This window comes from Bemisia tabaci, chromosome 2 (assembly GCF_918797505.1).
Source record: "Bemisia tabaci chromosome 2, PGI_BMITA_v3".
Lineage (NCBI taxonomy): Eukaryota > Metazoa > Arthropoda > Insecta > Hemiptera > Aleyrodidae > Bemisia > Bemisia tabaci.
Window position 1 is genome coordinate 60,321,096 of NC_092794.1, and position 27,160 is coordinate 60,348,255.

At 36.4% G+C, this 27,160-nt stretch overlaps 4 protein-coding genes across 7 annotated transcripts in view; 2 read left to right on the forward strand and 2 right to left on the reverse strand.

Moving 5' to 3' along the window:
- snf (U1 small nuclear ribonucleoprotein A snf) overlaps positions 1-4,903 on the forward strand; it is a 7,033-nt gene extending 2,130 nt beyond the window's left edge. Inside the window, exons 4-6 of the mRNA XM_019059594.2 lie at positions 1,058-1,283; positions 2,480-2,588; positions 3,411-4,903. Coding sequence (XP_018915139.1) covers positions 1,058-1,283; positions 2,480-2,588; positions 3,411-3,570 — 495 coding nt within the window. The 3' untranslated portion in view covers positions 3,571-4,903. The remainder of the gene's footprint in view (positions 1-1,057; positions 1,284-2,479; positions 2,589-3,410) is intronic.
- The window catches only part of LOC109042699 (U3 small nucleolar RNA-associated protein 25 homolog), a 20,541-nt gene extending 12,237 nt beyond the window's left edge, over positions 1-8,304 (reverse strand). Inside the window, exon 1 of one of the 3 annotated variants that reach the window (XR_011899126.1) lies at positions 7,735-8,061. Coding sequence is in view for 1 of the 3 variants with exons in the window: in XM_019059587.2 (XP_018915132.2) it covers positions 8,068-8,242 (175 nt within the window). In the remaining 2 variants the exon portion in view is untranslated. The other 2 variants (XM_019059587.2, XM_072295979.1) reach the window with 2 other exon arrangements.
- On the forward strand, positions 6,758-18,714 carry Cyp304a1 (Probable cytochrome P450 304a1). 2 transcript variants are annotated; one of them, XM_019059589.2, is made up of 9 exons: positions 6,758-6,927; positions 9,779-10,033; positions 10,889-11,046; positions 11,961-12,233; positions 12,578-12,689; positions 14,693-14,873; positions 15,495-15,612; positions 16,672-16,813; positions 17,419-18,714. In XM_019059589.2, the coding sequence occupies exons 1-9, from the start codon at positions 6,807-6,809 to the stop codon at positions 17,604-17,606; spliced, it is 1,548 nt and encodes a 515-aa protein (XP_018915134.2). In that variant the 5' UTR covers positions 6,758-6,806; the 3' UTR covers positions 17,607-18,714. The 2 variants fall into 2 exon arrangements, with proteins under 2 accessions (XP_018915134.2, XP_018915135.2); XM_019059590.2 differs by lacking the exon at positions 6,758-6,927 and adding an exon at positions 8,765-9,070.
- Positions 18,715-19,730: 1,016 nt separating this feature from the next.
- Positions 19,731-23,115, reverse strand: Pex3 (peroxisomal biogenesis factor 3). Its single transcript, XM_019059591.2, has 2 exons — positions 22,845-23,115; positions 19,731-21,120 (listed from the first exon to the last, which is right to left on the reverse strand). The coding sequence occupies exon 2, from the start codon at positions 20,997-20,999 to the stop codon at positions 19,869-19,871; it is 1,131 nt and encodes a 376-aa protein (XP_018915136.1). The 5' UTR covers positions 21,000-21,120; positions 22,845-23,115; the 3' UTR covers positions 19,731-19,868.
- Between the last annotated feature and the right edge of the window lie 4,045 nt (positions 23,116-27,160).

A 27,160-nucleotide genomic window follows, 5' to 3' on the forward strand; every position in this document is an offset into this window, starting at 1 on the left:
TCTGCAGTAAGTTCTTCGACCTTATTCCTCACCAGTAAGAATATTGTCAGTAGGCTGACCCAAGTCCATCTTTATGAGAAATTTTAATTCTCAACAAATTTTGTTGATTTGTTCAAGTATATTTTCAGAAATGAGAACGCCCCAAGATTTTCAAATTTTTTATTGCTCCATCTGCAAGGGTTAGGACTAACTGCCTTAGTAGCAAAACTCATTACAAAAATAAATATAAGTAGAATACTTATGGAGTATTCATTTCCTTTTTTTAAGTTTTCCTTATCACTAGGAAGTTCCCAAATTTTTAGGTAGTAAAGATCAGTGTGATAAAAAGCACTTCTCTTCAGGAGATAATCTGAAAGACTATGATCGAAAAATTCTTACAAGTATACCAAAAAATTACAAATCCTGTATCTTACATAGGCTTCTTGCATAAATGCGGAGTGCGATTATGCCTTGCGTAATTAAGCCTGCAAAATTTTGGGGACAACATTGTGGCTTTCCTGTTTACCCTGCCCCTCTTAGATCCCACATTTCCTGCACTCCCATAGATAGGAAGGTAATGAGCTTAGGTAACCCTCTATCAATGAGGGGTGATCAAGGAGAATCAGGGTGTTTCAAGAAAACCAAAATGTCTCAGATCTCCGCTTCGGCACATTTTTCCCGGCTAGTGTAAATATCCTTTTTAAATTTAACTTAGCGGTTATCTTCCTTATTTTGGCTGTAGTATCGATTGTCAGTTGAGAGCTTTCTCTATTTGTTCTGATGTAGTTTGTTACCCTGTTGTTTTCAGTTGTACAAAGAGAGTTAGTTTGCCAGCTGCTGCACTTACAAAATGAGTAGTTCTCTTTGACTAAAAAATTAGAATGTAACAAATAATTTGATAGTCCTTCAACCTCTTACATTCTTCCTCCTGGTATGTTTTTTCTTATCCGTGTTCGCTGAACAGTAGGATTCCTTGCTATAGCAACCTCCCTTGCCTGGATAATCATTTCACAATTTTCTTCTTTCATACTTCATTCATAAAGTAATTAATTTTTTATTTTATTTTTCTTACCAACAGAGGATCCAGTATGCTAAAACAGATTCGGATGCAATAGCAAAAATGAAGGGCACTTTCCAAGAAAAACCCAAACGCGTTAAGCGAGTCGTCGGAGTAGATGACCCCAACGAGCAGAAGAAAGCCAAAAAGAAAGCTGCTAAGGAGCAGGCAAGATTAATGAATCAGCAAGCAGCACATGTCCAGGCTGCACCTCAACCTGCTCAGTTCAGTTCTCAACCCCAGCCAGGTTTGTTTTTTATTTTTACTGGAAAATACTACTTTTTATTCTAAGGTGGAGGCTTACATAAGACTGGGCTTGACCTCCTCCCCCCCCCCCCTTGTAAGGCAAGCCCAGACCCCCTTCCCCCCTTGCATTTTCTCCTGATTTGGAGTGGCAAATGAGGGTGCTGCAAAAAGGGTTTTTTCGAATTTCTAACGGTCATTTTGCCTTCCTAAACATATGAGCAAAATCTAGTTTTGATCTGATGTCATTTATTTAATCAAATGCCGTAAAATTTTCGTATTTTTGGATAAATTAATAGTTAATCTGCATTGATTTGATCTTGTTGCGGTCCTACAGGGCATAAATTTCAACCATTTTGCTCTACATACTCTCAGGATTATGTTGAAAAAAATTGAAGCAATAAATATTTGCCATGTCAAAAAGTCCAGGCATTCAATGAGGTGTACTGCCTACAAAATCAGGGGATATGTCAACCAAGAACTAATTTTTGTGCATGAATGAGTGCAGTTTAATGTTTGATGCATTTTTCCATAGAATTAGCATTCTTCTATCGATATCATGTCCAATTTTTTTTTTAATTGGACAAAAATTGAGATGGAGGTGAATTTTTATCTGATTAATAATCCTCATTATTTTAAGGGTTTTAAAAAGACAGGTTTTTGTAACTTCGTCAAAACTGTGGAAACTACCTTCCCACTGAGTTTTTGGATTTTTAGTCTAATATTTTGTACCTAGAAGATAACAATTCAGTGTTCTAATAAAGAAATAAAATTGCATCAAAGGTGAGACAGAAGGTTGTTTATCGACAGTGAAACTTTCAAACCACATACCTCAGTTTGAGATATTGTAGACTTCCTGTCATTTTTTATTTTTCTAATGGAGAATATCTCAGCATCAATTCTTAAAAATTTTCATCATTTTCTTCTCTGTGTTGAGCAAATTTTGAAAAAAATCTTTAAGAGATGTGTTAATTTGTTTTCAAAAGCAAAAAAGTAGGAGTGGAAATTTTTAAACACTGCAAACAAGATATTTAGTCGAGCTATTTTTTTGTACAAGAGGAAAATTAAGTAATTTTCCTGGTCTTGACTTATGAGCTCACATGATCACAATTTTCCTAATGCTACAACATTGGGAAACAAGCTATCTCCTCTTCAGTGTCTGTGTCAGTTAAGTCTAATGTCCTCTGTTCTATTTTCCAGCACCTGGACTAGTTGCTAATGTCCCCGAACAGCCTCCCAACCAGATCCTGTTCCTGACAAACCTCCCTGATGAGACCAATGAAATTATGTTATCCATGCTTTTCAATCAGTAAGTATACTCCTTTTTTTGTATGAATGCCTGAAGTGCGAAATCATGTATCTTTATTTACGACGTTGCACTGTTGCTGACTTGCTGTCATACTTTATTTTTTCTTTAAGGAAACTGAATTTGAATTCTTGGAAACTTTCTCGGTTTTCTCTCTAGGGTGCAAAATCCGCCCGATCATACGTTTTGCGCATCACGTGGTCGGTGAGGAAATTTATGTCAAAAACGACATCGAAAAAGGATGTGGAAAAAATTATGACGATTTATCGATTTTTCAACTTTTCGGGAGACATTTCAAGCAAACTCTTAAAAGTGAAAGGCAAGGAAAAAACAAAAGAATCAAGGTCATCACTTGAAAAAGTTTGGGAAAGTGAAGACAATTTTTTGGATGTGAGTAAGGAAAAAATTCTGAATCACTGGAAACATTCGGCTTGATGGCACTTTTTGTATTCGTATTTTTCCTCTCTGTCTGTAGAATATTTTGCAAAAAATTTCACGCTAGGTATTCAATCATAGTGTCTAGAAAAAGAAAATCCGAGATTAATCAGGGATATTTTCAGGGACGATAACGGTAAATCAGGAAATCTGTTCCAAAAATAGGAAATTTCTTCTTCCTCCGTTATGGGACACCCCTTTCATCATTCATTGTGATTACCATGATAGATTGTACTCTGTTACTTAAGCCTCATGAAGCTTGATGGCAAAGCCACCAAATGATGTCATCATGACCTAAGTATGTTGAGTGTTCCTGCTAAGTTTTTTTTTTTTTTTGCTTTAAATAGATTTCTAATTGCCCTTACACTAAGTTAATGTTTTCTGCCGTAGATTCCCTGGATTCAAGGAGGTGCGTCTTGTTCCTAATCGACACGACATCGCTTTTGTCGAATTTGAAAATGAACATCAAGCAGCAGCTGCAAAGGTCGCTCTTCAAGGATTCCGAATCACTCCTACTCATGCAATGAAGATTTCATTTGCCAAAAAATAAAAATGCCAACCGACTTTTCTAAGGTTTGAATATTTTTTAAGGTATGAGAAACACTTTTTTTTTCCCCCTTCATTTTTACCTATCCATATAGGCTGTGTAAATGCAGGAAAGTTCATTGTTTTTAAGAACCCTACAGTAGAAATTCTTTAAGAAGACATTGTTTTGGACCAGGGGATATGGGTAGTTCCTCAAGAAACTGCCTTAGACTGACTGTTTTCTGTTTCGGGTGGACTTTTGGAACTGGGGTCACTCATCTGTATGGTACTACGTCTTTGCCATCAAATTTTTTTCGAAGCAAAAAACTCGTAAATGCCCAAATTTTTTATGCAGATAGCAAAATCAAGAGTGAATTTCAGACTTTCTCAATGAGCTCATCGTAATTGTCAAACCAATTTCCACCAGGTATGTTTTTGGGGCACATGTAGCGCATAAGTCTTATGCCCATACTTAGATACACCTCAATGCAATGAAAATAGTGACCTTAATTACTGCGCAAATTTTTCTCAACCCTCTGATAGTACAGGAATACCTATCGAAAGTCTAAAACCAAACATGTTTCTCTCAAATATTGATATCTTTATTGTTCCTTGGTTAATGCTACCACATAGCTGGTTGCATAGATTCCAAGTGTCAGACGCAAGAAATCAGTTCATGCCTGTATCTACTTATTGATACTGAGAGAGACCAGCTGGAATTGGCAAAATCAAAATTAAAAAAGTCTCCTTATTTTGAAAATTGACAAAGATGAGTGATAGCTCAGTGAATTTCTACTGTATTTTTCGGACTTTTTTTCTCTAAATTGACAGAAAATCACGTAAAAAATGTCACATATTAATTTCGTATCACTGTATGACATTGAATTTTGTTCATATTACTGCAGTTTCTAAAGTTTTGACACAGCTGTAATACCCGTGCCTCGCGGCCAATTCCTGCTGTGTTACTTATCCTTTAATGTCAGCTCTTTTTTTTTTTCAAACATGACTCTAAATTTGTCGATAGTTTAAATCTCCCTTAAAATTAAAAATATTTTTTATGAATTAATTGAGCAATCAAATTCCATTCAAGCTTTGAGTTTTTTTGTATTTAGATTTTTTTTTTTTTTAAGAAACTAACTTTCTTTATCTACATCATAATTGAATGCAAATAACTTAAAAACCACCGCATTGTATAACTTTAAGTATTTTGTATTTTCATTGTGTGTGCTGAGTCACACAGCTGTAAGTTTTTTAATGTACACCCAATTTGGCTAATGGTAAATTTTTAATTTCCATTTTAAAGTAAAATAAACTAAATCTGTATTAATTGGGAAAGAAATTAAAAATCTTAAAGTCTTTCGGTTGTCTAATATTCTTATTATTTATGTTGTGGTATGTGGGGGTGGGGAAGGGGAGGATAGCGTTTGAAGTTAAAACTTGACATTTCCTCAAAGAAAATGAAAGAAAACAAGTAAAAAATGAAGATAAGTGACATCATTAAACATCCATGCTCATGGTTGAGGAAGATCTGATATCATAAGTATTTACACAGTTGCAAACAAAGCAATTTTTTTTTTCTAGTAATGATTTTCTGTTGAAAGGCAATTGCCATTTTTTGGCATTAGAGGCAGTACACAACTAGATCCAACTCAAACATTCACCTTGTTTGCACTCAGTACGGTAAAACTGTGCCTAAGGTTGCCTTAAAACTGAAACTTCTCGTTTAAAGTTTGTGCTGTTTCAAACTTGCTGTCTATCTGAATTACCTTGGTTTGGCAGTATAAAATTCTGTAGCACCTCACAAAAAGCAGTCATGCAAAGTTTATGGCAGCCAACCAAAGGATACAAAATGGGAATATTCACAATTTAAGACATGTATTGCAACATTCGCAAGTATACTATTCTGACTCATTCATTTTTATATCGCAGGAGAAACAAATAATCTTGCCTGTCTCTTGATAACGCAAATTTACTGTTAGTCCAACCCTAGAAGAAATACATTTCAAAGCAAGTGGATCTGTTCATCTAATATATGAATTTAACAACACTTTTGAACACTATAGGTCTATCGCAAACTTTTGGTAGAGCTAAAATGAGAGTCATGTCTATCAGCAAATGTCTCAAAAATCACGATGAGTGCATTGACAAAGTTTGTGATGTACTCCTTACTTTACAATCTGTATAAGAAATTTGAGTTTTTTTAGCCTCCTGTTTTACGATACTATGGCACAGGTGAACATTTCGTTAGAAGAGTCACTCCATTCAACCCTTTCGCAATAGCAATACTCAACATAGACGAGGCTTCCACGCGCAAATTGCGATCGGGAGTACACGGTCAACCAAGGTGGATCTTTATCAGCGCGAAGCAATCGTGAATGTTAACACGCTAGATTGTTAACAAATTGTTATAATCTCCTTTGTGCTCCCGATTGCGATTTGCGCGTGGAAGCGTCAGCTATGTTGGGTAATGCTGTTGCAAAAGGGTTGAATAGAGAGACTCCTTTAAGGAAATGTTCACCTGTGCTGTAGTATCTAAAAACGCAAATTTCTCACGCAGATTGTGAAGTTAGGAGTGCACTTCAAACTTTGCTAACGCGCTCATCGTCATTTTTGAGACATGTAATGAAAGAATAAACTCTTATTTTTGCTCTAGCAAAAGTTTACGACAGGCCCATTCTTGCTGAAAAATTGCAGTTTGAAAGTAGATCTATTCAAAAGGCAAGAAAGTTATGGACTTAGAGCCCCCTTTCTAGAGATCCCTCTGAGGGTCCGTATGAAAATCTCTCAGATATATTTCTTTAACATTTATTTAGTTGCCAAACAATTTTAATATTTCCAGTCATAGGTTATTGCTGACAGGAGCTGATTGAAGCTACCTAAAATGTTAGGTTTTATATTATTTGGGACAAAAATGTAATGAATCATGCAAAACTAAATAAACTCAGCTCCATTCTGAAAATGTTTACAAGCCTTAGCCTAGTTTCTATGTTGCTATTAATAACACATTTTGCTCTTGTTTAGTTTTTTATCTTTGTGGAGAAAGAACAAGAAAAAACAGGGGGAGGTTTTATGATTTTGAAAATAATTTCAATAGTGTAAAGTAACCTTTTTTTGAAAGAAATGCAAGATGAATACAACCAGTATTGGAAAATATTGGGGAGAGTGGGAGTCTCAAGTGATAAAAGATAAAAAGAAAAGAAGGAGAAAGCAGGGAAACAAGAGCATCTTCAGATAAGGAACTCACACTATTCCTCCAAGTCGATGCATTGTTATTTTAAAATTTCGAGCATCATGTCTCTCGGGTTGATTTTAATTTTTATTGTGATTATTTGTTATTTTGTGCATCAGTTTATGATTTCACGTCCAAAAGATTATCCTTCAGGTAAGTCGTACATGTTTCATCAAATCCTACCTCATTTGTGACAGTCACTACTGTAGTCTTTAGTATGTTCACTGCTTAAAAAGATTAAAACTTCCAAGGCAAATTTTCCTATCTACCATAATTGGAGTCTTTACTCACAATAACACAGAATTTTTTTTGTTTTTTATAGTTTGGAAATAGGATTTTAAATAGTGTAAGCGATTTTGAGATTTCTAGAAGAATTTGATTGTAAGTGTCAACCATCTCGTTTGAAAGTGGGTTGTTTAATGAATAACTATCTCTCCCACCTCTTAAAGATCCACAAAAATGGACTCCACTCAAACCACTAATGATGAAAATATTTTTTCCCTACAACTTCTCCTCAAAACCTAAACCTAATGAAATATTAAGTAAGCCAAGTATTCCACTCAGGCATCTTGTTCATCCAACGTTTTGGAATGAAAGCAAGATTTAGAAAAATCCCCCTCTTATTCCTTAAATTCATAGTTTATTGCAAACCAACCGACAAGATGAAACAAAAATTTCACAGGTACGGTAGGCAGTAAAATTTTCGATGAACTAATGAGAACTTTCTAGAATTTATGGTGTCAAAATTAGTCTGTGTAATGTGTATTTTGTTCTTCACTGATAAGGCATTGTGGCATAGTGCAAGGAACAATAAGTAAATAAATATCATTTCAAGTGCTTCTCATCTGCTGTATTTTGCAGTTGTAGCACTATCAGATCTTCTCCCAGTCTACTCTCAACACAACTTTTGGAGTGTACTTCTCTTCTATGGAAAAAAAGCAAGTCCATAAGAATTTTTACCTTCATTCGATCAGGCACTCCTTTTTCCATACTGAGCCAGCTACTGAGCTTTTGGAAGAGCAAGTTGTTATTCCTTGGACACAACAAAGATGAGTTCATATGATATCAGAGGAAACTACCTAAGTCCTAGAAATTTCAATCCAAAATAGACTACTCTCATCTAAATATTTTCAAGAAGTAATCATGACCACTTTATCTGTCTCAAAAGTTACTGTATGGTGTATCAGCTTTTTGAAGACTGTTTAATCAGCAGTGTGAAAGTCACACAAAACAATTATGAAGTCGTCAGCTGACTGAGAGACCCTAACAATTAGGCAGAGAAGAGTCCTTAACTGATTTTGTCTGTGTACCAATTGCAACTGTTTTTTGGATGTTTGAGCATTGTTGCCTCTCTGCCGCGTTGCTCCATGTGTTGGTTATAGACATGCTGCAGAAAATGGTATTGTCCAGTAGTGAGTTCTGAACACACTTTAAGTGGAACCTTTAAGTAGTCTGTTAACTGTTTCATATTTACTCCCTCTTTGCTTTCACCGGGCACTCTTCAGTTATTCAGAAGTGCTGATAGCTCAATATGGAACAATTTACGCTGGTATTTTACTCATATCTGTTTTTATCTTTATGTAAATTCTGATTATCTGAATAATGCAACCAAAACGACATGCTACCCTCTTATTTGTGTTTGCTCTACGCTTATAGGAAGAAAGAAAGATTGATGGAATGAGGTTTAAGATCGATTTTCCTCATATAGATAATCTTGTGACTGCAGATCATTTGTAATAAACATGTTGATAACCTGTTCCACTGTTCCATGAGACAAAGACTCTTATATGCAGAAAAAAATTGACAAGTGCAATGAAAAACGGAAATTAGTAGTGCTGAAAAAATTAATTTCTATTTTTATCTTGTTCGCTTTTAATATCATCGTAACTCCACCTCTGCTACTTATTCATCTCATTTACAAATGATTAGACTTGTAAATTATTGCATGCACAAGATGAGGTTCTTTCAGAGGGCACATATGGTTATCAAGCCTCTTTTTTCATTTAAAGTAATAAATATGGACTTGGGCATGTCGCTGAGTCAAGCTAGCTTCTCACCCAGCCTTCAGCGAGTATAATGAACTTCAGACTTTTAAATTGAAGTGGGCGACAATCCAAAATTAATGTTGGAATTCCAATAAAAATTCAAGGCTGATAAAATTCACAACCACATGGAACACATTCTAAATATTATCATAATGATAGCTAGAATATGTGTATTGAATTAAGAATATAATTCTTTGAGGTGATGTTCTGTTACACAAGTAGCGCAGGTTGCAGTAAAGTGCAATTACATGGTAAAGCCATTGCCACTACAGTAGAGTGTTGTGTATGTTGCCCATCTTCTTATTGGAGGGGTTTCTCTTATTTTTTTGACCCAAAGAGCCGGGAGTTTTCCCAAGCAAGGTGTCAGGCAGGCTGGCCAACTGGAGACACTCGGTGAGAAGGGCCAGTCTCCACTTCTCATGGGTAGGAGGGGGGGGGGGGGGCTTCCTCTAATTGAAATGTATTGCAAAAAAATTTAAAAATAAAGTGCACGTTTTCTTTACATCGCAAATTCTCCTATTTTTTTAAAGTATGGATATTTTATTTGTCTAAATTGTCATTTATTGATCAAATGGACTGAATTTAACAGAGAGGCATCAAGCATGAGTGGAAAAAAAAGGGGCTGGAACTTTCAACCCTCCTCTATGCTCAATGTTGATGACTAAGTTTGATTACTATTTTCGCAGTCAAAATATTCTTGTTTGATATGGAAGTTATAACAGAAGAAAATTTACGACAAACTGAATTCACAACTTCTTTTAACTCATTGATTCCCTGACAGTTTAATGAAACATTAATTTCTCTGATTAGTGAATACTAATGATTGGACAAAACTTTTCACCAAACTGAATAAAAAAGAACTAAAATTATTTTTGAAATGGGGCTATCAGCTTTTAAGCATAAATTTAGAATCTATCTGCTAATGGTTTGCTTCTCAACATATCCTTCTCTGGTTACAGGTCTTGTGCGATGGCCAATTTTTGGGTCTATGCTACAAATATATTGGCGTAACTTTAAACATCCCTTCATGGCTGTTCATCAGTTAGTGAAGGAACTTGACCTTCCTATGATGAGCACCTACCTCGGCAACCATCCGGTTGTTTTCATTAATGATCCTGACAGCATTCGCGAGCTATTCTCGAAACCAGAGTTTCAAGGAAGATCTCCAGGATTAGTCGCCAAACTTCGCTCCCGGAACAAGGATAAAGTGCTAGGTAAGTCTTTAAAAACGAAAATACTCTTTTGTGTGAATCTTATGAGCAGTGTTTAAAAAGAGGCTAGAGAGACACAGTTTGTGAAGCACAAGGATATATTTAGTCATTTTACCTAGTTCTATTGAAACCTTTTTTATGGTAATATGTATGGTATCGTTACTTGGTAGCATGATGATAAATGTCTGGCTTAGTTCAAAACTCAACCAAAAGTTTTCTGACGTAGCAGTTCTGTAACTGGTACTTCAACAATTAACCTATTTTATATATTATATACTGTCTCACTGTCAGTGGGGACCTGCTCAAAATTTGTTTTTAGGTCAAAATAATACTCTTACTTTTTTTTTTTTATCCACCTATTTTTTCAAATACGATCCATACTTATTTATGTCAACTTTATCATAGCTGTCGCGATGAGTCTAGAGGTGATGAGAAACTTGCACTGGTGATGGTGCAAGTAAACTAATCCTTCCGAACGTCTCTTTTGTCGAATTGTATTGAGTTTTAATTTAAAGTAAATTTGAAAGTAAGAACGATTCATAAATATTATGAAACTTCATCTAACTTAGTTAACTTCTGAATAAGATCAAAATGCACCTAACTTCCTAGGTAACCCTTGTAATTTTACAAAAACATTCCCAATTTAGAAGACTTAGATTGAAGAAGTGACGAATATCCCAAGACATAATGACATTAAAAAAATATTTAAGCAATCTTCAACTAAGATTTTCTCTCCAATCTCAGAGTCTGTCTAAACCAAAAACTTCCACAACATACATATTTTAGCATTATTTAATATGTGCGTGAATATTTTGACAGTCATACTTAATAATTCAAGTTCTATAATGTTGCTTTCAGGTGTAATATTCACGGATGGGGATGAATGGTCTGAACAAAAGCGCTATGCTTTACGAAATTTTCGAGACTTGGGTTATGGACGGCGCAGTGAATCTTTCGAAACTGTTCTTGAAGAAGAGACCAGAAATCTTATCACATTAATAACGGATGAAAATTCAGTAAGCAAATATAATTTTGTTTCACAAGCATACTTGATCCTTACGCCTTTTAATAATTAGTTATCATACACTCATTGTCAGATTATGTGATCACTTGATTTGTGTCCCAATAGTCCAAATTTTATGATGTGCAATATCATATCATAGATCTAAATTATTTTGGTCTTAAAGTATTGAAGACTTTTTACTAAGCCCAACTTGTTTTTGAGGTTTATGTCTCATGCAAGATTGTCTTTTTTTGCATGAGCTCACTGTGCCCTGATACTCAGCCACTCAGTGCTCTCTCCTAAACCTTATCAAATTTTTCTCTTGGCAATTTGAGCCTTTACTGACCAGTACCATTACATTGTGCTCAGCTATGTTTATATTGGCTTTTTTTTATTTCGGGAAAAAAGTCAAGAAGAATCATAGGAAGTCAGGAAGATGGAAAATCCAAAGGTCAGGGAAAACCTGAAATGACAGTGAGAGGGGAAAGAACGTTTAGCTTAACTCCCTATACATGGCCATGACGGCATCATTTTGTGCTCTGCTCTTTCTCTCTCTCCGTGCGGTGTATTATTCAATCTTCCTGTCCCCTACCCTCAGTACTCAAGTCTCCTGCTTGCCTATTACTTAGCAAAATTTGACTTCTTTACATTCTCTGTCTTTTCTTGGTTTTCTCCAAGTTGCGCATTTATAATGCTGAACTTGGTTTACAACAGACTTAAATTGATTTACTGAGCAGTTTTCTTTAATACATACTCGATATTAAGTATCATAAATCTAACGGTTTTTTTCTCTGCCTTCGGTTTTTATTGTCAGGCGCCAAATATTTCTGCTTTGTAACAGTTTTTGCTAGTCATTTAGAGCTACCTAAATCGCCTTGCCAACCTAATTTAATAAACGCAATTAATTATATTTTTTATGTATTCCAGGTGCTCATGAAAGATGGGGTTGCTGAAGTACCACAGATTTTTTATCTTTTCCATTTGAATATGATTTTGAATGTCTTTGATGGTGAAAGACTTTCCATCAGTCAACTTCCTGACGCTGTGAAATTGGTTGATATTGCCTTCCTTTTTCTTAGTAGCACAGAACCGACCGGAGGGGCCTTTGACTTTTTACCTTGGCTCCAGTACGTTCTCCCTTGGAAATACGGACTGAAAGACATCGTTGATACTTCAACCATTTTAAATAAGTACCTTGGCGTAAGTTAAAATTTTTCATTCTGAGAGTAGTTTTTGCAATGATCTGCTTCATCTAGAAAAGTGCAGCAATAAAACATCATCAATCAGTAAATCGTTTTATCCTCCTCCTCAACAACTTTTACCCTCCTAAGCTGCTCAATGTCCATTAACTTAAATTTGCTGTTTCAATGTCCTGTGATGCATTAAAAAATTAAGGAAAATATTTTTTCATTTAGATATTTTTTGGGCCTAAAAACTAATTGACTATTAAAACTACCAAAGAACCTGCTAATTGTGTAAAATTATTCTGTCATGACTTTCATTAAATTATCGTTCCCTCTTTCATTTGTTTATTTGTTATCCAGGATATGGTGAAAAAATGCAAGGAAAATCATTCCAGTGAGCATCTGCGAGGCTACATTGACATTTTTGTTGAAAAAATGCTAAATGGAAAACACAACCATCCTTCATACAATGGTTTGTTTGAATTTTATTTCTCTCATGCAATATTAATTTCATTTTGTGTGACTCTTTTTATTTTCATTGTTTCAATTTTACATGTTCTTGCCATAGAAATGATCAAATTTGTGATTGTGATAGCCAAGAAAGCGAATAAGATCGTCAATTTAGAGTGGACCTTGGTGGGGTTGAAAACTTAGCATTAAGGCCTTGTCTCCACGAGCCGTTTCACGAGATTTGTCCCAGGGAAAAATCCCACTTACGAAGTTGGGAAAAATATTGAGTTAATCAATATTTTTCCCAGTACCAAGTATGGTACTTGTATCCCCAGGACCCACTAAGAGAAGAAGAAGAAGTGAAGGAGAATTGTGCGATATTTTATTCATTACTACATTGTTGATGTTTATTTAGTTAAAATAATGTGTCCAATTGTTAATTGAGTACAATTATTATTTTAATCCCGGTCAAATACTCGACTTTAACTAATTTATCTTCCCGCGCAAACTAGTCGCAGGACTGTATGAGCCCCGTCCCGTGGAGACAGTAACTGGGAAAAATCCTAGAAGTTTCATTCCTGCGATTCGAACTTGGGACAAATCCCACGAAAACGTCCCGTGGAGACAAGGCCTAAAGCTAGTAAAAAACGGAAAGTTGCATGGGGATTTTTTTTTTCATAATTGGACTACACTTTGCAATTCGGAACTATAAATTCTAGCCCGGTTTAAAAACGACGCATGTGCCATTAGTTTCCCGATGCCTATACGTGTTTTTCCAGAGGAGCCAGAATTTATAGTTCCAAATTGCAAAATGCAGTCCAATTGTACCTATGAGTTATAAATAGGTGTTTCACTTTATCATTTTGACACACAATAAAGGATGGGTCATTTTCTATCATCATGAGCACAGACTATCATACAAGCCACATTTTCAGGTCAATTTTTGCCAGAAAAACTTGCCGTCAGTTGTGAGCTAACCTCTGTTATTACAAGTTTTGTATCATACAATTCGAATCTGTGTCCATTATGCTGGTAAACCGAATTTTCTGAGGGAAATATCTCTGAAGATTTTGCGAAAAGTTGTAAAAGTGCCAAAGAATACCCCACTCAACTTATTCTCAGGCCAATTGTGACCACAGAACTAGAAATACACCTATTTGAATTCAATTTCGGATGATCTCTAAACGAATATCTATGCTCTTAAATTAAAATTGATTTTGAGCCAAAAAATTTTAAGGGCCTCTGTCCCCTTAATATATGGCCAATCCGCCTGAAATTCGGCATGCTCTCTCTTGGGAATTATGATTGCTATCAGTTCTCAAAAGACAGGTAGCTATTTGGGCTGTTTCTGGCTCCACTTTTGGGACTTCTTATCCTTTGGTTTGTTGCGTATCCCTTGGTTAAAAAAACCAAAGCATGAGAAGCCCCGAATTTAGTGGATAATCTATGGCTGATCCACCTGAAATTCGGCATGCTCTCTCTTGGGGATGATATACAACAAACCAAAGGAGAAGAAGGCCCGCATTTAGTGGAGCCGGAAACAGCCCAAATAGCTAGGTACCTGTCTTTTAAGTACTGATATTAGTCATAATTCCCAGTTTTATTCTCCTCTTTTAATTAAAGCACATTACAGGAAAACGGAGCCTTCTAATTTCTTTTTCTCTTTTGTTTACTCATGTTTGCACTTAATGAAAAATTCCAAATTTCATGAATGTATAAGTAAACTGTGTAGCAAATACTGCAAAAATTCATAAAATGCAAATAAGTTACAGTGTCTTACGCTACTTTTTAAGATTGTTTCATGTTATTTCTTCCATGGCTCATTTGGAGAGAAAACTGTTTGTTCTACCAAGTTTGTCCAAAAAGTTTAAAACAATTTCTGGATGTTCCGTGTTAACCATCTGCTAAACAAATGAGACAGTTATGTAAACAATTAATTTTGTCCGAAAACAACGGAGCAGCTGAATAAATTAAGGAATTTTACAAAATTGGAGATAAGTAAATCTCTATTCTTTGCTTTTTCAGAGGACAATCTGGTGAACATTCTTGTTGATTTTTGGTTCCCTGCTGTGACAACAGTATCAGCAGCTCATGGATTTTTGTTTGAGTACCTACTTTATCATCCTGAAGTCCAGATCAATATGCAAAAAGAAATAGACCTGATTGTCGGACGTAGCAGGCTACCAACTTTACATGACAGGAAAAAGTAATGTTTTTCAAATCTTGAATTTTTGGGCTCTCATATTAGTTCTGCATACCCACACAGTTCCTTGTAATAAATATGAATGAAATTCGAATGTCATGAAGGGAAACCTCTTTGATCTTAAAGTAGAATACTTCCTAAAATATTCTAGCCATGAAATAAAACATCCTATTGCGTTTTTGGGAAATTAAGTCCCTTTGAAGTCTTTTAAAAGTCATGAAGGAGTACAAAAGGGGAAAGATTCTCTTACCTCTCCTCCTGCACCTGCCTGAACGGATCAGAAATTTTTATTTGTTATTCTCTCATCTCTCGCACAAGAAACAGTAGAAGGACACCTGTTTTCACTCAAAACTGTAGAGTATGTATCAAAACAGCGTTCTAGGCTTTATCCGCCATTTTGGATTTTGGCATTTATTTTTGTCACACAAAATTTTGTATTCAAGAATATGACGAACGCTTTTGTTCAATTCTTTAAAATTACACCAAATGGATGTTTGTAGTTTTCCTTTTGTCTCGGAAACAACACTCATGGCTCATGGAATGATACGCCTCTTCATTGATGATTCTGCCTCCCACAATCAGATTATTCGTACAATTTTGACCTCGATTCTTCTTTATTTTTAGTATGCCGTACACTGAAGCAACCATTAGAGAAGCCTTACGGTTGAAGCCAATTGTCGTTATGGCCCTCACTCATAGATGCACCAAAGCGGCTAAATTAGGAGATTATTGGATTCCAGAGGTACATCATCACAAACTAATTTCTTCCTATTTGTTTCCCCAATCTTTCCTCTTTTTACAGCCCCTATCAATTGGTGAATTTTTCCTAAATTTTTTCAGAAATTGTCAGTGAGTTATTGTTCAATTCTCCAATTTTTTAATAGTTAAAATATAGCCATTGGTTCCTTATTTTGGACAGTTCATAATGCCTAGTCTATTTGTGCATGACAGCACCTCCTTCAAATTTTGGTAGAGTCCATTGGACGAAGGAATTTCAAATAAGCTAAAGCTAATGCTGAACATGGGCGGAATTCCTTTTTGGGTGCTCTAGCTGGTGGCCCTTTAAAAGGCTGGTTGATATGAATTGCCTCTTAGAGTGCCGAGATGCGTCAGAATGAGCTTTGATGGGCAGAGCAGAGTGCGGAAAGGAACTGGAGCAAAGAGGCATGTGTCGCTGTCGACAATCAGATCTAGAGTGCCCACTGCCCAGAGGGCCAAGTGGTGCTGAGTATTTAGTCCTGGAAGGCAGCTGCGGCAAAAAATGAGGAGTGGGCGAGAGGTAAGCTGCTGCCCTTGGCTGATGATTTTCTACCGTCACAGCACTCCGTAGGGCAAAGATCTGATCAGTGAAGCTTGATAAAAGCTGGAATTATTGGTAGGTTTACTTCTTGTAGAGGTTTGATCTTTTTCTCTCTACTATTGTAAATGTTCTTTAAGTCCAATGGTTTCTCTATTGTATTGTATGGCTTAAAAATGGTTTACTTATCTTGCATCAAAGAATGAAGACTGTAAGGATCTGAAAGAAACTTTGCAGGAGAAAAAAAAAAAAAAGTTTTGGAATTTAACATTTGTTTCTCATCAAATTAATTTTTTTTTTTTTTTTTTTTTGGCTTATAGATGCAGAAAGAGTGATCGCAAATTTTAAGGAGCAGGACGTGTAACGCTTTATTTTTCAAAGCATCTAACTGTAAAATTTAATCAATTGTGCATTCTCATATTCTTTGCAGTAGATTTGGCTGAATTGAATTAAATAATTGCAACTGTAGTGTGTATGTATAAATGTAATGAATTTGCTTTGCAGAACACGCTTTTATCCCCCAACTTGTACAACTACCATCGAGATGAAAAACTCTGGAAAAACCCGCACGTTTTCGACCCTATGCGTTTTTTGGATGAGAATGGAGAAATAATCAAGAAAGATCCCTCTTTGCCTTTTGGTGTGGGTAAGTTGTTTGAAAATTTTGCTTTTTAAGAGAAAAATTGATAAATGGTCTTCACCATAAACCCTTCAGTGAAGAGCATTTTTACTTCCAGTCAAGGAATGTCAATGAAATTTGCAAAAAGAAACAGTTTTAATATGAAACTGAAGACCTGAAGGGAGCTATGAATTCATTTTTTCCGGGGGGGGGGGGGGGGGATTTGGACCCAGTGATGGAAATGAAAACTGACTTAACACTAGCTAAAACATTTCAGGCACTGACAATGAGCCACCAAGACAGTTCAAAATTGTGTACATTTTGTATGAAAAATTTCCAATCTGATTTGATTTTTCCATGGATGGTGTAACAGTTTGCTTTCTAGCCTGAAGAAGGCTCCTGTCAGAAGCCAATGCATTGCAAGTTTTTCATATACTGTTGCATGTAGGTATACACTAACAAGTTTTCTTTTTGAATTTTTTCATATTTTAAGGCTTGTCCATACCAAATGCTTGATTATTACTTTCCCCCGCCTCTTCCTGGCTGAGGAGTACCAACTTAGAATGAAGATGACTTCAATTAATGACAATTTTGACTATATACTTATTACAATTACTTTTCGTCTTTTTTAGGTAAGCGAGTATGTCCAGGCGAAACTTTTGCTCGGCACAATCTCTTTGTTTCAACAGCTGCGTTTTTCCAACACTTCTCAATAGAATGTCCATTTGGAAGTCCTTTGCCCGATCTCAATGACCTTAGAAATGGAATCAATCTTTCTCCCAACCCTTTTAAAGTGAAAATTGTTCCTCGGGGCACTTAAGCTGCGAAAAGTACTCTCTCATGTATTTCAGTCAAGTAATGTGTTGCGTTTATTTTTTATGCACCTGATCAAAAGACTCAATTCTCTTATTTGCCCTCCCAAATTTTAAACTGCATATTGGAGGCTGAGAATTTTTGGAATAAAATTCAACTTTAGCCCTTCATTGGACTTATAAATGAACTGAGGTTTCGCAATTTTTTCATGAAGATACTACAATGCTCCTGTTGAAAACATATTGATTGAGGGTCTTAGAGGACAAGGTGCATAATTTCAGATATTATTGATTTCACATAATACTAGTCTTGCGACATATTTTTATTTTTTCTATTTATTTATGTTATCTTCCAACCTATGTAATTGTATACATTGCTTCGAACAGGAATTGACAAAGAAAGGAAAACAATCAGGTAGTTTGACAGGTTCTTAACTTAGTAAAAACCTATTCTGTGAAAAACTCGCCACCAAAATCCAATTTCCAAGAATCAAAAAGTTAGTTTGAACTTTCTCTCCGTCATAAGACTCCATGTTATTTTCCAGCGTAAGTACTTATGTCTTAAAATAGCAAAAGCTGCACTTATGCAACAAGTCCTCCAAGCTCCTCAACTCTGCTTCTTCAACCCAACTTGACAAAATTGCTCTGCAGAAAAATTTAACTAGGTGTATTAAAGTATTTTTTCCTATTAACAGTTACCTTTAAATTTTCCTTTTAAATTTCATATTGAAACTTTCACACCATGTAGGTATCTATGAAAGCCCTATTTTCAGTAAGAGCAACAAGAACTGTTTTTGTTCCTTATCTTCGACGGTAGGAAAATGATTATCTTGAAGATGTCAATGATAAGATATGTTCCTTAACACTCCAAGATCACTTTTGACAACAATTTCAACTGTTACTGTCGTGCAATCTAAGAAAGTAGGTAATAGCTGTGTTTGAACATCATCCAAAGAAGAGACTAATAATGAATTTCTGTTTTTAATTAAAAGTGATGGCAGAAAGTCCCATTAGAAAACATAGGAGTGACTCAGGGATAGCCCAATCTGCTCTTCTGGCTTGTTACTCCCATTCTAATGTTTTCATTCAATAAAGCTAAAGATTCAAAGATCAGTGTTATTTTAGTTTTTTTTATTCAAGCACTGAAAGCAGTTTTTATCAAAAGTCTCATCATTAGATTCATCTAAAAGAAAGATGAAAATATTGTTGTTTTTTTTTTTTTTTTTTTTTCCAGAAGTATTGTGGCATATTTTAGGTGGGTTTTTCAGTCACCATTTTAGTCATGATTTTAAATTTTCTTGGGGTACTACATATATGAAGTTCTTGGCCACTTTTCTTAATTATTAGGCCTCATCCGCAAGAGCAACCTTTTACGAAAATTTGCTGGAACAACTTTCAACTGTGCATTGGTAGGCATCAATGGAGTAAGACACATTTCAGCAATAATTTATTCCACCAATGTTCCGGTAACTCTGCACGTGTGGATGCTGTTCTTTATGATCATACAACCTGCCTAGCTTAAAGGGGATGGCAACTCTAAAATCGAAAATGAGATAGTATTAAAAATTGAAGCAGGAAGGTATAAGAAGCAAAATGGCTCTGTCCCGAATGGAAATTCACAAAATCGGCAGAGACTTATTGTAAATCTGACTGGTGAAGTCATGCGCTCCCTCGCACAACTTGAAGTCTGGCGCATTCGCTGTCTGGCACCACCAGGTTGCCTTAATAGTCACACCTAAGCAAAGAAAGAAAGAGTCAGCCAGGAACCAGCGAGATCGGAGCAAACTAATAACTTGTCGCGAACACGCGTCAGCCTCTTGACACCGGAGACAGAATGCAGAATGCGGACTGTGAAGTGCGGGACGGAGCTCATGACGTTTTTCCCTCAGCTGTTTTTTTGTGATAGCGGCTCAACTGGTGCAGATATTCGCAAACGGATTTCGGCATCGTTCATTGCACATTTTACCTTGTCGATTTAGCCAAACTTGTTTTTAAGGTTGCCGTCCCCTTTAATTTACCCAGGAGCTACAGGATTCAATAATTCTGCAAAAAATTATCATTTGGTTGAATGTAAGTTCATTTACTCTCAGTATTTTTGACAAATTGTGAAAGATTAAATGTAAGCAAGCATAAACCAAGGGAAAAAAAATACTCATTTATTTAGAGTGACAGTATAAAAGAATAACAGCTAAATAATTAAACCCCAAATAAAAAATGTAACATTTACCACATTGAGAAGATAAAAAAGATCATTTAAATCTTTAGAAGGATCAACTGGATGGACAGAAACCTTCAAAAATATTTGCTCCTAACGTATTGATCTTGTCAGAGGAAATAATTACATTGATCCATGGATTGAGATGATTCGGTCCATTGCAATTCTCTAGAAGACCATTAACTATAGGTATTACTTTCGCCATTGGGATTGAAATGTCATTTAAATTAATACAATCACTTTTGCTAACAGATTTTGAGGAGGCTCCATTCAATAGGCAATTGGCAGAACCAGAGCTAGATGGTCCATTTTCCTTAATTCTTGTATTTTCCGGCAATTCTTTGAATTTTTCAAGAAAAACTTGAGACGATGTGTCCATGACAACAGAGAAGCCATGACTAATACAGGAAGTGGCTAAAAACTGGACATCATTACTATTTAATATGTCAATGGTATCTTGAAGCCAGTTTTTGAGAACAGGATTTGGCTCATCGAGTACAAGTGGAGGGAAAATGAAATCTGCCATATTTTTCAATGGATCCTGATTGTCAGAGCTCAAAGCTGACTGAATCATCCAAAAATATTCTTGCAGATCTTTCAAGTATAACTTTTGTTTGAGGGAGACTTTGTCCATTATTGGCTTCACTTTTGACTCTATATATTTCCTTAATTTTACAATTCCTTCTCCGAGAAAATACAAGCTTTGAGACAGATATTTCTCTTGCAATTCATCAAGAATCACTGGATTCTCATCAGATTCCTGATAACTTTGAGCACCAACAACATTTACTTGAATCCTGACCACAATAGCTAGCATAACCTCTGCATAAATAATGAGGGCCACTTGAGTAAAAACAAGTCCTTTCAGCTCTTCCCAGGCTTTCACTTTGTCAACATGCCCATTTTTTATGGAGTTTACAACAGCTGCTGTGTTAAGAGTCTCCGTAATAACATTTTGCAGCTTGATTGCAAAAGATAAAGTAGTTTGATTACATGTTCGTTCAGTGTTTTCGAAGAGGAACTTACGGCGTGTTTTCTCAATGTACTCTTTCGCCAAAGCTTCTTGCCAGTCCCGGATTTTTTTCTGTAGATAATAATTTGCAACAAACGCACCACCAATAAATATACCTGTGAAAATAAATTTTTTCCTATGCCTGTATACAAAGTTCCTTATACTGCTAAACATGCTGCTCTAAAAAAACAAATACTACTCCACACCAATGTTTTTTGGACCTTTTGATCAAAGTTCCATAGTGTTCATTTTTGGCTGAAGATATCTCCTTTGGAAGATCCAGATTTCGACAGATCTGAAATAAACAAAACAATAACTGATTAGAGACAGCAAACATGGAATTTCACATTGAAATTAGATAACAATTGGACTGCATTTTGCAATTTGGAACTATAGATTCTGCCTCATCTGAAAAAACACGTATGTGCATAGGAAAACCAATCGCACATACGTTGTTTTTAAACCGGGCAAGAATCTATAGTTCCAAATTGCAAAATGCAGTCCAATTGAAGGTGTGCCTGACCTTTATCTCTTAAAATTTTGACGTTTCTCCAGTTTGGTAAGTTCCACATCAGCGATAAAAATTTCGGTCATGCCCTCATAATTTTAAATACCATACCAGTCTGACAAGTTTTCTTGCATTAACAATTCCCTCAGTTCTCTGTCACTTTTCAGGATCCTGGGACTTTCAAGTCCATGACTCTTCAGTAAGTCATTGACTCCTTGTGGAGATGCTTTTCGACATTTTTGGGGGGGCCAAGTCTCTTCCAGTTATGAATAATTTTATGATATGGCCTGCGAAAATAATTTCAAGGCTCTGCAGAGAAATTCAATGACTTTTCAGGGTTGGACTAAGTTCCCCTACTTTTCAAGAACTTGTCACCCTGCGTACTCACCCTGAGAAACGAGACCTGGAGGCTTTTCCTTGATCAAGAGGAACTACTATTTGGACCTTCCCAAACTTCTACAAGGGGGAGAACATGAGGAAAGACATGTGGTAAGGGCCAGTCCAGGAGGTCGAAATTTCAAAGGACTATTTGATCTACTTAGTTTGACAAACCAGATTTGATTCAGCTGAACCTGGTTTGCTGAAACAGTGAAGTTTGATCAACTGCAACAATGCAGACTGGACCTTATAAGTACATTTTTTTACTTTCATTACAAATTACATCTCTTTTATTCCACAAGGAATAATCCTGGGCTTTACCATTCCTAGAGCCCAAACCCCCCTCTGTCCCTAATCAAGGCAGCCCCTGGTAACCGTTGTTAAAGACCATCTAACTCGGGTCACCTGGCCCGGAATCGAACCCAGGACCTACCGATCCTGGACCAACCACTACACCACAGGTGGCCGATCTCCCTGTAGCATGTTTACCAGGTTCAGTGTAGATAGAACTCGCGCATCGTGTGTTGAGACAAACATCAAAGTATTGTTTATGTGCCATGTGTCACCAGTAGTGCCACCTGACTGTATGTATTAACCTGTTGAAAGGTGCGAATTCAGAGCAAATCGGAGATTGACACTTGTCTCAACAAACGATGCGCGTGCTCTATCTACCTTCCACAATCTAAACTATTTACATCTATGCCAAGATCATGATATCACCTGCCAATTGAGAGTATAAATCCAAATTATCACGAAACCGAAAATGAGAGGAGGACGAAATATTAATCAGTGAACAAGTCTCGTACCTAATTCAAGAAAGTGTACAGCATATCTGCGGGGCGATTATTGAATTGACATCGACTCTATGTCGCAGCGCAATCAACTAAGTGCCACTCAGTTGATTGCGCGACACGACGAAGCAGCGACATAGAGTCGATATCAGCTCAATAATAGCTCCGCTGACCTGAAATTTAGCGCCAAGAGTGGGATGCTCTATACTCGTTACAACTGCTTCAACACAATTTCAGCATTTATGGCTTACAAGGAAAATAACAAGAAATAAATTGAGAGGAGTACGATGGAAATTCAAGAAGTCAGGAAGTGCATAAAACTGATACGAAACTCCTGCTTACCTGATTATGTTAACCTACATTACTAGTCACAAAGCAGTGGGAAAAAAAACAGTTAAAAGAGAGACTCTCCCATATCATATCACTTGCGCCGTCAATAAAGTTATAAAGATAATCTTGCAAACACTTTTCATCTGTTACTTAAAAGCGCGAAAGTGCCGAAAAATAATGGAGCAATGGACGGCTCGTCTTGTCATCATGACAGAACATCAGGATGAGAATAATTGGCAAACAGGACCGTCGAAACGTATACTGCAAATAGCAAATACAGCAAAAACAAAAAATGCTTTATCGCAGAATGAGTAAATAACGCGTCTCAACGTTAATCAGCCCTACGCGGAAACCGATGGAGTTGCGTTTCCGAACTCAACTGAAACTATCGAGTACCGGGCAATTCAAAAACAAAAATCAGGTATTTGATCCACGTAATAATGCCCTCAAATTTGGTACGCTCACTCGCCTGCTCCGGAACCCGCTTATGTGTGCGAGAGAGACAAAAAATCGCCTGGCGGGACGCGTCAGTGTGCAAGAGAGATAGAAAACAGCCAGGGAGCCCGCTTATGTGTGCGAGAGAGACAGAAAGCACCAGGCGGGACGCCAAGGTGTGCGAGAGAGACAGAAAACAGCCAGGGAGCCCGCTTTTGTGTGCGAGAGATATAGAAAACAGCCAGGGAGCCCGCTTATGTGTGGGAGAGAGACAGGAAATCGCCTGGCGGAACGCCAATGTGTGCGAGAGAGATAAAAAACAGCAAGGGAGCCCGATTTTGTGTGCGAGAGAGATAGAAAACAACCAGGGAGCCCGCTGAAGTGTGCGAGGGAGGTACAAAACAGCCAGGGAGCCCGCTAATGTGTGCGAGAGAGACAGAAAATCACTAGGCGGGACGCCATGGTGTGCGAGAGAGATAGAAAACAGCCAGGGAGCCCGCTTAAGTGTGCGAGAGAGACAGAAAATCGCCTGGCGGAACGCCAATGTGTGCGAGAGAGACAGAAATACGCCTGGCGGGACGCGTCAGTGTGCGAGAGAGACAGAAGACAGCCAGGGAGCCCGCTAATATGTGCGAGAGACAGAAAATCACCGGGCGGGACGCCATGGTGTGCGAGAGAGATAGGAAAAACCCAGGGAGCCCGCTTAAGTCCCTGCTAAAAATGAGTGTAATGCTAGCTATACACCCACTATACACTCACGAGTGTATAGCTAGCATAATGTTATTTGCACACAGGATTGTATTATGCTAGCATTACACTAGCTATACACTCACGAGTGTAATGCTAGCTATACACTCACGAGTGTAATGCTAGCTATAAACTCACGAGTGTAATGCTAGCTATACACTCACGAGTGTAATGCTAGCTATACACTCACGAGTGTAATGCTAGCATTATACTGCACGGAAAAAAATAAATTGCTGATTCAACAATTCAATTGCTAAAAACAGTGAGTGCGATGTTTCAACGTAGATTTTACAACAAAAAAATGCTACTTTAACCACTGGTTAAAGTAGCATTTTGGTTAAAGTAGCATTTTTTTGTTGTAAAATCTACGTTGAAACATTGCACTCACTGTTTTTAGCAATTGAATTGTTGAATCAGCAATTTAATTTTTTTCCGTGTGGTTATATACTCATCAGCATTATGCTGGCATATTATTATGCCACGAATACGTTAACAATATACTCAAGGAAAAACGGTTCATTTGAGACTCTTTGAACAGAAAAGGGGGCAGGTCCATAAATACTTGTTAAAATTTCTGAATCTTACTTATTTTTTGAATAATATTCCACACATTGTTTCCTGCACTCTAAGTATCTACACAATTACACTATTATTTTGCATATTAAATTTTAAGAAATTCCAAGCTAGATCATCAAGGAAGTGCACATCACGTGACTATGGTTTAGGAAAGCTGTACAGAAATTCTAAAAAGTTGCTATGAAATTACACCACTTTTGCTCCCAATTCTCTGTCCTAGGATTCCAAATATCCACTAGGATGATAGAAGAATTCAAATGGACCATTCTCACAAGGATGTCAGAGAACAGCATGAAGCGAATTAATAAACGACAAAAAGTGAAAACACCAAACAATTTAAATATAGAGCCAAAAATGTATTTAACTGAAAAATTAAATATTTAAAAAAAATGAAACTTAAATTCTATAATACAGAACAATCACCGGTTAATAATAGCACTCATTTTCTTGGCATCAATATATTCACAGTCTGCATGAAACATGATGAATATTATGTGACTTAAAATACGAGATCAAATCACCCTCGGAAAGGGAAATATTAGAAATTAGGGAATTAGAATTAGATATTAGGGAAAAATAAGAAAATAAGTATAGAAAATGAATTAAGGTTGTTGTTTTGCAGCCACTTTTGCTCCCAATTCTCCGTCCAGATTAAGTAAGGGAAAAGTAAACGTAAAGTAAGCTTGAGGTAAGCTTAAAGTAATGGTGAATTCACATTTACTTCACGATTAAGTGATCCTTAATCAATTTTGAGTAAAACTGTCACTTTTTTTGAGAAGGATTTAAGTAATCGTTACTTGAGGTTTATTAAATCAGTTTTACCAAATGATTACCTAACGATTTACTGTACATTAAGTAACACTTATATAATTCTGAGGTGTCCATTTCTGGACCAAAATTTAAGCTAATATTGATATCGCCACTTTCCGGCCAAAGTATCGCAAGCTCCATGCGAGGTTTAAAAATTTCTGCTGCCATTTAATTTTTTTATAGAGAAATCGTTGAATCTGTTTGAACATTTCACTGATTTTTATCAGCAGCACTAAGAAAATTTAGTGAAATTTTTGGACAGCTTTGTCGAACAATTTCTCTGTAAAAAAATCAAATGGCGGCGGAAATTTGTGAACATCACATGGATCTTGTGATACTTTGGCCGAAAGGTGACGATTTATTCATGCATTGATTATCAATTGAAGCTTACATCACTTCAGAGCCGAAAAGTTCCATTTGCTCCTTCCTTATCTTCTTTTTCTTAATATTACTGCAGCTTTAGTGTCGGAACGAGGCCTGTTAGCTGCAATACTTTATGGTGAAATTTAACAGGGTGATATACACCACCCGTTTCAGGCTTATTTCTCAGAATAAATTCGTACCTACATCCTTCAGACTCATGGAGCCAACAAACCGAAGGGAAAAAATGCAGAATTGATTCAATTACAAGGGCATTAGGTAATTTTATTTAATTTATTGACAGTTTCCTGTGGCAAAATAGCATGCAAAAGGAAAATATAATAGATATGACTCACCAAATTCAACTGATCCTTCATCAAAAATAAAACCTGAAGAAAAACACCAATGATGCTATTCATGATACTTTGAACACAGCACTTTCACTTTCATTTATTTTCTCCTTTAGAATAGAGCAATGCATATTAAAGTAAACTAATCGAACTTCACACCACTTCAAATTTCTTAAAAAAAATCCGGTCAGACATAAAATTTTTAGGAAAACAATAGCTGCTAAGTACTTATGTTTATTTTCTCTGAACACACTTCAACTTCTTTTGATGATGTTGCTTTGAGGCGATTCATGGTGAATTTCTCAAAACCAGATGATTTTTAGTCGCTGCTAATTTCCTATCGGATGACTGCTCAGATGAGAAACTGACAGCCATGTCATAGAATAGTAGCCGCTTTCTTAATCCAGAATGTAAGAAATCCAGAAAGAGGGAGCAAGCTGGAGTGCAGGAAGCCCTTCAAAAACCTGAAAAACAGACAAATAAACAGCATTATACAAGGCATGGTGACAGTTCGATGAGGTGACTTGTGACTGTTTAGCTCTTAGATTTTATTCATACTTGACGTGCAAATTTTATCTGTTGAAAAAAAAAAATTACCTAGATCTCCACCTGTTTCATTTAAGTAGAATGAAATTTTAAAATAATCATAAAATTGCAATTCTTTCAAAAACTATAAATCGGTGTAACTTCTCAATTGTTAATACCAGAGATTTTTTCCAGAACTCTCTTGAAACTGAGGATTTTAATTTTTTGCCCTGTCTAATGTAGAAAACAGGTACCTAAGTGAGGTACAGGTAAGAGGAACACTTACCAAAACCGAGTTGCCAACAATTTATTTTCAACCCGTTTCAGCAAATATTTAAACTGAGAAAAAGTAGGCATCTGAAATCGGACTTTAATTATCTTCTTTTCTCCCCCTCCAATCAAACACAACAATTGAAATTGTTACATCATTAACACATATCTCTTTGAAAATTGACCTTACAAGTTCCCAAAATTTAGGTTAGTGCAATGTAACATGATTTTTCTCATTTATTGTGCTCTTGGAAA